An 11,611-nucleotide genomic window follows, 5' to 3' on the forward strand; every position below is an offset into this window, starting at 1 on the left:
AGACAATGGTGACATAGTAGATAACTGGATTTTTTAAAAGGCCTTCAATAATGTAACCCATAGTACCCTAATGAGTAAGGTTAGAGAAATGGAGTCTGGGGACAAGAAGTAGAATGGTTTGTCAACTGGCTTCAAGACAAAACAGAAGAGTTGTGAGTAAAGGATTGTTATTGAGTGACAAACAGTGGGCAGTGGTATTCCTCAAGGATCACTATTCATAGTTTACATTCCCAATTTAGATTTGGAATCAAAATACAATTTCCAAATTGTGATATGTGGAGGTATGGTCAGATACTGCAATATAGGAGGACTCCCTCTCTATCAGAACAGGCTAATTGGCAAATAAGGCTCAACACTAAATGTGAGCAAGTGCACATTATGAAAAAGAGAGGCACTAGAAAAAGGGGCAGAGACCATTCATAAGGATGATATCAGAAATGTGTGCATTGACATCAGGAAAATAAAATCAGGTGAGTTTTTGTTTTTTTTTAAAAAAAGGCTGAACAGGAACCAAATGGAAGTAATTAAAGTTATGAGAGGTTTTGAAAAAGACTGTTTCCTGAAACACATAAGAAAGGTCATCAATATAAGATAGTCATCAAGAAATCCTATATGGAATTCAGAAGAAGCTTCTCTAAACAAAGAGTAGTAAGAATTCACAGGTATCACCAGGAGTGGTTGAATTATATAACTTAGATGTATTCCAGGGGAAACTAGACAAACACGAGGGAGAAGAGAATAGTTGTCTCTTATATATTTGAATGAGGAAAGACGGAAGGAGGCTTGAGTAGAGCACATTCACTAAGATTGGTGATTGGGCTAGGCTTGTTCTGTGTCATGTATCTAACCTATACCAGTGGCTCCATAATATCAGTGGGATACTGGGGACCGAGTCCAATAACGCCAATACTGAATCTTCTCTGTGAACTTGGATAGATCCGTATCAGACTGATGGGAAACTTGGTTCCCATGAGAAGTGGTGTATCAGACTGGTAGTGCCAGAATGCTTAAACACTGTTTGTTTCAGTTTGATGTTTGACCATCGTCCACGATCTTGGCGTGAGCTCCCTTTACGATTAGCTGACTTTGGGGTTCTTCATCGCTATGAGTTTTCAGGCACCTTAACAGGATTAAGCAGAGTGCGTCGGTTCGAACAGGATGATGCTCACATCTTCTGTATGATAGAGCAGGTGAGTGAAATGTTGCATTCTGATCTCAGTCTCCTTTTTATTCAGAATCAGGTGTGGACCCTTATAACTTGAGCAGCAGTTGAAGTGCAGTTGAATTTGAATAAGTATTAGGAAAGCGGGTATGGGTAGTGTCAGGAATCTAACTTCAGGCACAGCAGATAAAGGAACAACTATGTGAAGGAGAGGGTGGTCAACTCAGGACTGAGGGTGTTGTACTTAAAGCAGCATATGAAGCAAAACAAATAAGGTTGTAGTGCAGATTGAAATTGGCAGGTACGATGTATTACAGAGTCATGGCTGTAAGGATCAGGGCTGGGTATCCAAAGATACATGTTCCATTGAAAGGACGGGCAGAGGGGCAGAATTGCCTTTTCAGTAAGAAATGAAATTAAATCTTAGCAAGAAGTGATAGATTCTAAACCTTCCGACTCTGTGAGTAGAATTGAGGAGCCATAAAGGGGAAAATGCGTCTGATGGGAACTGTGTACAGGCCTCCTCCAAATAGACAGGATGTGGGGAAGAATTTTCTTTTTTCATTAAGCGGAAGTTGGCATTAGTGGCTAGCATTTATTCCCATCCCTAGTTACACAGAGGGCAGTTAAGATTCAACCATGTTGCTAGAGGTCTGGAGTCACTTGTAGGCCTGACCAGATAAGGACAGCGGTTTCCGTCTGAAAGAACTTTAGTGAACCATATCAGTTTTACCTACAATCGTTTCATGGCCATCATTTGACCTTTAATTTCAGATTTTTATCGAATTTAAATTCTACCATCTGCCATGACGGAATTCAAAACCGAGTCCATAGAACATGCTCTGGGTCTCTGAATTAACAGTCTAGCGATAATACTACTGGGCCATCACCTCCCCAGGAGATGAAATAAATCAGGAGTAGAAAAGGCATGTAAGAAAGGCAGTATTGCAGTCATCATAAGGACTTCGATTATGGAGGTGGACTGGGAAAATCAGGTTGGTAGCAGATCTCCAGAAAAGGAATTTGTGGAATGTCTACAAGATGGTTTTTGGGAGCAGCTTGTTGTAGAGGCCACTGGGGAGCCGGTAATTCTGGATTTGGTGACGTGTAATGAGGCAGACCTGATTAGGGAGTTTAAGGTGAAGCAAACCAGGGGCAGTGACTATAATATGATAGAATTCATCCTGCTACTTAAGAAGGAGAAGATTGCATTAGATGTAATAGTATTACATGTGAGTAAAGCTAACTACAAAGACATGAAGGAGGACCTGGCCAGAGTTGCTTGGAAGGGGAGCCCATTAGAGAAGATGGTGAAGTAGTAATGGTAGGAGTTTCTGGGGGTAATTTGGGAGGCACAGCAGAATTCATCCCAAGGAAGAAGAAACATATTAAGGGAGGATGAGGCAACCATGACTGACAAGGGAAATCAGGTACTGCATGAAAGCAAAGCAAAAAGCATACAATGTGATGAAGAATAGTGGGAAGCCAGAGGATTGGGGAGCTTTTAAAAACCAACAGAGGATAACTAAGAGAGCATTAAGTGGGGGGAGAAGATGAAATATCAGGGTAAGATAGCTGGTAATATAAAAGAAGATTGTAATAGTTTCTTTGATATCTGAAAGGTAAGTGAGAGGCAAGAGTGGACATTGGATGGACCGCTGGAACATGAAGCTGGACAAATAGTAATGGGGAACAAAGAAATGGCAGAGAAACTGAGTAGGTACTTTGCATCAGTTTTTGTAGTGGAAGATATCAGTAGCATATTAGTACTTCAAGAGAGCCTGGGTAGAGGTGAGTGTAGTGGCCATCACTAAGGAGAAGGTGTTGGGGATCTTGAAAGGTCTGAGGATGGATAAATCACCCAGACCGGATGGACTACACCCCAGAGTTCTGAAGGAGATAGCTGACGAGATTGTAGAGGCATTGGTGATCATTCAGGTATCACTGGAGTCAGGGAGGATCACCCGAAGACTGAAAAATGGTTAATGTACCGTTCTTGGTTTAAGAAGGGAGGGAGGCAGAAGACAGGAAGCTATAGGACAGTTAGTCTGACCTTGGTTGTTGGTAAGATTTTAGAGTCCATTATTAAGGATTAGATTGCTGAGTACTTGGAGGTGCATGGTAAAATAGGGCTGAGTCAGCACAACTTTATCAAGGGATGGTCATGCCTTACAAATCTGTCTGAATTCATCAAGGAGATTGCAAGCAAGTTAGACAAAGGAGAGCCAGTGGATTTGATCTGTTTGGATTTCCAGAAGGTCTTTGACAAGGTGCTACTGAACAAATTAATAAGAGCCCACAATGTTAGAGGCAAGGTTAGAGGATTGGCTGACTGGCAGAGGCATTAATTAGGGATAAAGAGGTCTTTTTCAGCAACTAGATGGGTCCTACAGCAGTTAGTGTTGGTACCACAACTATTCACATTATACATTGACAATCTGGATGAAGGATCTGAAGGCAGTTGCTGAATTTGCAGATGACACAGATATGTGGAAGAGCATATAGTTTTAAGGAAGCGTGGAGGTTGCAGAAGGACTTGGACAGGCTAGGCAAGTTGGCAAAGATATGCAGATACAATACAGTCTGGGAGAGTATGACGTTATGCACTCTGGGGGGAAGAATAGAGGTATGAACTATTTCTAAATGGGGAAAAGCTTCAGAAAAATGAAGCACAAAGGGAGACGGGAATCTTAGTTCAGGATACTATTAAGGTTAACATGCAGGTTAAGTTGGTAGTTAGGAAGGCAAATGTAACTTTAGCATTAATTTCAAGAGGACTAGAATACAAGAGCAAATGTGCACTGCTGAGGCATATAAGGCTGTGGTATTTGGAATACTGAGAGCAGCTTTGGGTCCCCTATCTAAGGAAGGATGTCCTGGCATTGGAAGGTATCCAGAGGTGGTTTCCAAGAATGATCCCGGGGATGAAGGGCTTGTTATATGAAGATTAGTTGAAGACTCTGGGTCTGTGCTTGATCAAGTTTAGAAGGATTTGGCGGGGGGGATCTGATTGAAATGTACAGAATACTGAGAGCTCTGGACAGAATCAATGTAGAAAAGTTGTTTTCATTCGTTGGGTTGACCAGGACCTGAGGTACAGCCTCAGGGTGATGAGATGACCTTTTCTAACTGAGATGAGGAATTTTGTTAGCCAGAGGGTAGTTAATCTGTTAACTCATTTCCACAGAGGGCTGTGTAGGCCAAATCGTTGAGTGTATTTAAGATAGAGATAGGTAGGTTTTTGATTGGTAAGGAGTTCAAGGGTTATGGAGAGGAGGCAGGAGAATGCAGTTGAGAAACATATCAACCATGATCGAACAGCAGAGCAGACTTGGTGGGTCGAACAGCCTAATTCTGCTACTATATCATATGCTTTTATAATTCCCATTTTTTGTTCTGAAGTTATTCTCCTTAAGGTGATGACTGTCTTTGTGGGGGACATTGCTTGAAGGTGCTGATTTTATAGAGGTTTTGGCTTATTAGTCAAAAGTCAAGGCATACAGAAACTGAAGATAACATTCAGACAGATCTGCGCGTTCAGGTTCACAGTTTGCTGAAAGTAGCAACACAGGTAGCCAAGGTGATTAAGAAGGCATATGGCTGCTTGACTTCATTGCCCGGGGTGTGGAGTACAAGAGTTGGCAAAATATGTTGCAGCTATATAAAACCCTTGTTAGGCCGAATTTGGAGTATTGTGTGCAGTTTTGGTCATCACGCTACCAGAGGGATGTGGAAGCTTTGGAGAGAGTGCAGAGAAGATTAACCAGGATGTTGTCTGGTCTCCAGGGCATTGACTATGAGGAAAGGTTAAAAAGTCTAGGATTGTTTTCACTGGAAAGACAGTGGCTGAGAGGAGACCTGATAGAGATCTACAAAATTATGAGATTCATAGATAGGGTGGATAGTCAAAGGTTTTTTCCAGGGTTGAAGTTTCAATTACAAGGGGGCACAGATTCAAGGTCAGAGGGGGAAGGTTTAAGGGAGATGTGCAAGGGAAGTTTTTCACGCAGAGAGTGGTAGCAGCCTGGTATGCACTACCAGAAGAGGTGGTGGAAGTGGGCACATTGAAGACATTTAAGAGGCACCTAGATGGGTACATGAATAGGGAGGGAATAGATGGATATGGTTCAAAGAATGGCAGGTTTGTTTTTAGATTAATTAGGGCATGATGGTTGGCACAGACTTGGAGAGCCGAAGGGCCGGCTCCTGTGCTGTACTTTTTCATTTGTTGATTTTCTTCAAGCTTAAAGTAGCTTTGACTACAGAGAATAGAGAGAACTCCTGAGTTGATGGAGATTGGAAGACTTTTCACTATCTTGTTAACAGCCCCAAGCAGTTCAGGTACATGAGAGCCAATCACACAGATGATTGTAGGAAGATGACCTTTTTCATTGATAACTGGTCACTGGTCCGCAGACTAATCAGTTGCTTATTACTGGCTGAATCTATACTTGTACACAGCCTTTGGCTCTAGTTCATCTGCAAACCATCTCTCATTGCTAGAGCCTGCAGTTGTGTATTTACAATGAGTATCAGACTGCTTGCTTAGTTTTTCAAACAGTTCTTTTCCCATTTCAATCCATAATTAGAAATACAGAAAAATAAAACATGGCCCTTAAAGATGGCTAATTTATCCAATGCTCCTGTTTCTTTTTGACTTTATTGGTTTGAAGTTGGTGACTGTTCTTATTTTACTTGTTCTCCTTTTACAGGTTGATGAGGAGATAAGTGAATGTCTGGACTTTATCCGGTCGGTGTATGGAGTGTTTGGCTTCAGTTTCCAGCTCATCCTTTCCACACGGCCGGAAAAGTTTCTGGGCGATCTGCACTTGTGGAATCAGGCGGAAAAGGCAAGTGATTGCTGGACTGTTGGCTAATAGTGGAAAGAGTAATTGGTGCTGATGGTGAATTGGCTTGACATCAACAATGTGTGGCTGCAATCATCATTTCATGTTGCAAAAAGGAAACTGGACTTAGTCTGTATGGAGAGCTTTTCAAACCAACACTGATTATCTGATAAAACCAATTCTGTATTTCTAAGTTATCACGTCCCCAATTGAAAAGGAAGCTGTTTGCAGCACAGTAAATATGACCTCTGCTGCCTCCATTCTTGCTGTGTACCCCTTGGAGTGAGACCAGACATTGCAGAGACAACTTGCTCTGTTTTTAACTCATGCTCTCAGCAAAATTGATGCAGACATTGGGACGATATACATTGACCAATGTGAACTTTTGAACTCCAATGAGATAAATGCTGTGAAAGACCAGTTTTAAACAAATATAACAGTAAAACAAGCTGTGAGTGATACTGAGTTTCATGTTTTTATTTCTTGTGGTTTAGCAGTTGGAGTGCTGTTTGAATGCATTTGATGAGCAGTGGAGACTGAGTGCGGGAGATGGAGCATTTTATGGACCAAAGGTTAGTGTAGGATATTGCTGCATTGTGTAGTTATCTCCTCAAATCTTCCATGCACTTTCTAATTCTCTGATTCATTGTAGATCGACATTGAGATAAAGGATGCTCTAGGCCGATACCATCAGTGTGCTACCATCCAGCTGGACTTTCAGCTGCCCATTCAGTTTAATCTGGTGTACGTTAGGTGAGTACAGCTTTGATGATATTATGATCATGTTTTTGATTTTCCATTTGTAATGTCTGCACTCTTTTTGGGGTTAATGGGTGCAACAGTTGCTCTATGGTAATCAGATAACAATATAGAATCCAGCTCTACAAACTGGACTATTCAAATTCTCTGTGTCAGAGTGTGCTGATTGTAACTTGGACAACAGTCAGGCTTGTTGGATGTGGGTTTAGATTTTATTGTCACGTGTACTCAAGTACAGCAGTACAGAGGAACAGTGAAAAGTGTACAAAGTCTGTGGCAACATCTTAGTATATAGAAGACAGGATTAAAAATATCAGAAATAAAAGAAACAGCTAAAAGAAAAGGAAACGTCCAGATCACTCCCCCGCCTCTCACGAGTCCTCGCCACCAGAAAAAACAAAGCCCCAAAGTCCATTCTTCAGTCTGTGAACACTCGGGTGCCATAAGACCCCACACACTGCCGCAGCCGGAACACTTCTGCTGTCAGGTACCCGGGACCAGCCATGGTGTGGATCTGAACCACTGCTGCTGGAACTGTGTAGCTGTTCTTCAGCACCATCTTGCCTCCACCATGCCGTCGTCATGAGTCTGCACTGGACAAATCTTGGCAATACAACTGCCGCTGAAGCAGTCTGGTCCTGAACTAGGCTCCAGCCACTGCTAACACACTGGGAAGGAACCACTCCCACAGCTGCCGATGGTCCAGGAAGGGGACCGCTGCCAACACTTTGGGGGACCACTGCTGCCAGAAAAGAAACAAAAGAGAAAAAGAAAGAGCAAAAGTAGAAGAAAGAGGGGAAAAAAGAAAGGCAGATGGAAGTGGATGCTTCTTGAGCTCAAGACCTGGGCCTGAATGCTGCTACTCCGCTGCCATCATCTTGAAATGATAAGTAAGTAGCTTGAGTTCATATGTGAATAAAGGCGACTTGGTTGAGCTTCTGGTTAATAGCAGCTCCTATTGACCATGACGACACTGACTTCAGGGAAGCTTGACAATAACCAAGTTGAGCGGGGGGTTGCCTGGAATTTGTGGAAAAAGTCATTATTTTTGTCATGCTGTTGCTAGTTCGTTTTCCTGTTTTCTATAGTAAAGATGGAACAAGTGGAAGCCACCCAGTTATCATTCACCGTGCTGTGCTAGGATCGCTGGAACGCATGGTGGCAATTCTTGCTGAAGACTATGCTGGGAAATGGTAACGTTTCAAGTACTTGGTGTGGCAGAGTAAATGTCTCACTTGGAAATTGTGCTGGTCTTGCCCTCTCTGGTTTCAGAGTTCGAGTGTTATTACAGAATCACCTCCATTCACTGTGAGTGAATTCCTCAAGTGAGTGCCCCTGTGAAGCTGCAGAGCTGCCTCATTATGTTTTATATCTACAGTGTAAGTTATCCACTTGAGGCAGTCGTGTGCATGGAACTGGGAAGAGCTGGAATGGGTTGCTTAACATGAAGTGAATTGGGTTCCTGATTCTAGATTTCAAAGGCCTGTTGATACTGTATTGTGACCCACCTTAAATCCCTCCACTCACCCTGTTCATATTGAATACAAAGCTTTTCTGATCTGGATCTGTAATTTATTGTACTTGATTGGCTCTTCTTTCACAAAACACTTTCAGACAGGAAGACTTCAGTCCCATCTGTCTGAGCTCAACTGGATCCTTCAGATCCAAGAGTTGAGAGTCTGATAGCTAAGATCCTGTAAACATACTTTGGATTCACTTCCTGTCCAACTTTGTTATTTTAGAAGTGGCTAAAATGCTGAAATAATCAGCTATTTTATTCTGAGTGCAACAATGCTGTTGGGTGAAAGAAGGCAACAGGTGAGTAAATGTGTTATTAGGAGATTATTAATGTCAGTGAAAACATTGCAAGCATTTAAAATGTGATCAGATGGTCAGTCAGGATTAGACCAGAGCTTGTAATGATTTATCCCTCAACCAGTGTTCCTTGAGGGCCATCACTGGGAAAGGTGATATTGGTCTAATTGTTAGCCTTTCTAATGACCCCTCTGAGCTCAAGTTGACTTCCTCCTAAGACTTTTTTCTCCATGATTCTCACTTTGCTTTTGTCCCTATCCCATCTGGTCAACCACTCAGCTCCGTGACTGTATTCTCTGTTGAGATTTATAAATGAACTGCAGGACTTTTCCTCTAAGCTATTCTTTGCAGTTTGCATTATGGGCATGCTGGACGGAAGGTGCAAGATATTAGATCATCACCGTTCGTCTGGCACTGCAGCTGCATAACGTTATCCTTTCCACCTGTTCCCAAAACTATTTACTTGTCAAATATGTTTCACAAACCTGTTGTTCATCTGTGTTTCCTGCAAGGAAATTGATTTATTGTCTGGCTGAATGTTTCAAATGATATTTACTTTTAATAAAACCACTTATAAATGTAATGGTGTCTGTGAGAAACGTCTGAAAGGATGATAGAGATGGAAAACTCATTGCATTTAAACTAGATTTTTTCATATCTGTTTGGACTACAGACTAAGAATTGGAATGTAGGATTTTCAGGTGAAATGAAGGAGCATTTCACCCGTACCACCTCCAATCTTTTGTATTGTATTTGCTGCACCCAGTGTGGCCTACTCTACATTGGAGAAACCAAATGCAGACTAGGTAACTGCTTTGCAGAACACCTCTGGTCTGTGCACAAACATGACCCTGACCTTCCTATAACTAGTCATTTTAACACAGTATCCTGCTCACATGCCCACTTGTCTGTCCTTGGCATGCTGCAGTGCTCATGTGAATCTCAGTGAAAACTGGAGGAGAAATATCTCATCTTTAAACTAGACACTTTACAACCTTTTTGGGCTCAATATTGAGTTGAACACCTTCAAATTGCGAACCTATCCCTTCCCTTTCTTTTAGCTTTGCTTGTTACTTTTTCTGCCACCATGTCCCTCCCCTGCACTCCAGTGAGACTGTATGTTCTTTTCAGTCTGGCAGTTAGATGCATCATTGTTCTGCCATTCTCTCATTCTGATCATTTAATTTCAACTATCCACAAATCAAGCCTGCTTCGTCATTTGATAAGTTTATGATTGGGGCCGGAACTCCATTTTCCTCCCTTGTTGACCAAAAATCTGCCTTAAATAGACTGTATGATCTAGCCTTTTCTGCTCCTTCTGGAAGAAAATTGCAAAGTCTAATGACCTTATGAGAGGAGAACTTAGAAATTACTTCTCATCCTCATCATAAATGGATGAACTGTTATTTTTCTCTGTGTCCCATCATGGGAAACATCCTGCCTTTCCAAGCAATTTCAGAACCTTAAATATTTCAATTAGATGGCTTCTAATTCTTCTGCACTCCAATGTATATAGGCCAAAACTGCTAAATCTTATTGCAGAGACAGTGGCCGAGTGGTATTATTGCTATTAATCTCGGAACGTGGCTCATGTTTTGGGGACCCTAGTTCAGATCCTGCCGTGGCAGATGGTGGAACTTGAATTCAATAAAGAATCTGGAATTAAGAGTTTAATGTTGACCATGAAACAATAACTGATTGTGAGGAAAAACCCAGTTGGTTCACTAATGTCCTTTAGGAAATCTGTTAACCTTACTTCGTCTGACCTACATATGACTCCAGACCCACATCAATGTAGTTGACTCATAACTGCCCTCTGGGCAGTTAGGGATGGACAATAAATGCTGGTCTAGCCAGCAAGGCCCACATCGTGTGAATGAATAAAAAACACTTCTGAACTGCTTTGAATGCTTGTACGTGTCTCCTTAAATAAGCAGACCACTGTTGTACCTAACAGTCTTGTGTGATCTCAAAAATGTTGTAGGAAGATTTTCCCAACCAGTGCTATGAAGGTCAACATTCCTGATTACTTGAGGTACTTGCTTGACAACCCCACATTTTCCCACATTATACCCTATCTGCTAAGTTTTTGCCCATTCATTTAAGTAGGTGTTTGATTCTCTGGAATCTGTCCAAAATGATTCTTAGCTCTTAGTGTGCTTGGTTTTGTTTTTTTCCCCTCTGAGCCTGGAAACTTTTAATCTCAAATGACTTTGTGAATATTTTCCCCCGTGATTCTTCTCTCACAAGCTAGGTGAATCCTCCAGCCTCATATTAATTCCGCATGAATTTGGTCTTCTCAATTAAACACGAGCTTCCCACCTACATTTTTGTGCAGTGAATCATAGTGTCTTGCTGCCTGTATCTGCTTTCATTCTCCCATATCCTGAGCTAAATTTTGAATGTTTCAGGGATATCTTGGGCTTTGAGAAGAAACTTTTTTTTTTATCTCCACGACAATGTGAGTCACATAGACTTTGTATCGAGTTAGAAATACTGATTAACTATCTTCGAGAGAGCAACTGTCTTTTATTTGAAGTAAGTTGACTGATTAAAGCCTAATTGTTTACAAGATAACATCCTGAGCACTTTTTTGGAATTTGGAGACACTCTGTCTATCCATTGTTAGCATACAGGTTGCTGCCATTGCTTTTAAGCATCAACACCCTTTACCTCCTTCCTAATAACAATCAGGGTCCCCTTTAAAGACCAGTAATCCAACTAACCAATCTTGCTGTCAGAGAAACTTCAGAACCGGTCACATGAATACCCTTCATGTTACCTTTGATTAAAGCAATTTAAATCGGGGACAATGAAAGCAGCTTTAGGCAGCAAGGCGAGAGGAAAAATCTCGAGAGGGAAAATTTACCAAAAGACAGTTCTAAGCTTAAAAGTGATTCAGAGATAGTGGGAACTGCTGATGCTGGAGAATCTGAGATAACAAAGTATAGGGCTGGATGAACACAGCAGGCCAAGCAGCATCAGAGGAGCAGGAAAGCTGACGTTTCGGGTCTGGACCCTTCTTCGA

At 41.7% G+C, this 11,611-nt stretch overlaps 1 protein-coding gene across 4 annotated transcripts in view; it reads left to right on the forward strand.

Annotated features, from left to right (window-relative positions):
* Nucleotides 1-12: 12 nt before the first annotated feature.
* LOC109912243 (threonine--tRNA ligase 1, cytoplasmic-like) overlaps nt 13-11,611 on the forward strand; it is an 18,759-nt gene continuing 7,160 nt past the window's right edge. For 2 of the 4 annotated variants that reach the window (XM_048593307.1, XM_048593310.1), the window contains exons 1-5: nt 13-1,190; nt 5,875-6,012; nt 6,504-6,581; nt 6,662-6,762; nt 7,857-7,961. In XM_048593307.1, coding sequence (XP_048449264.1) covers nt 1,032-1,190; nt 5,875-6,012; nt 6,504-6,581; nt 6,662-6,762; nt 7,857-7,961 — 581 coding nt within the window. In that variant the 5' untranslated portion in view covers nt 13-1,031. Of the gene's footprint in view, nt 2,158-5,874; nt 6,013-6,503; nt 6,582-6,661; nt 6,763-7,856; nt 7,962-11,611 lie in introns of all 4 variants that reach the window. The other 2 variants (XM_048593309.1, XM_048593308.1) reach the window with 2 other exon arrangements.

Source organism: Rhincodon typus, unplaced genomic scaffold (genome assembly GCF_021869965.1).
Source record: "Rhincodon typus isolate 14 unplaced genomic scaffold, sRhiTyp1.1 hic_rhity00002641, whole genome shotgun sequence".
NCBI classification, from domain to species: Eukaryota; Metazoa; Chordata; class Chondrichthyes; order Orectolobiformes; family Rhincodontidae; genus Rhincodon; species Rhincodon typus.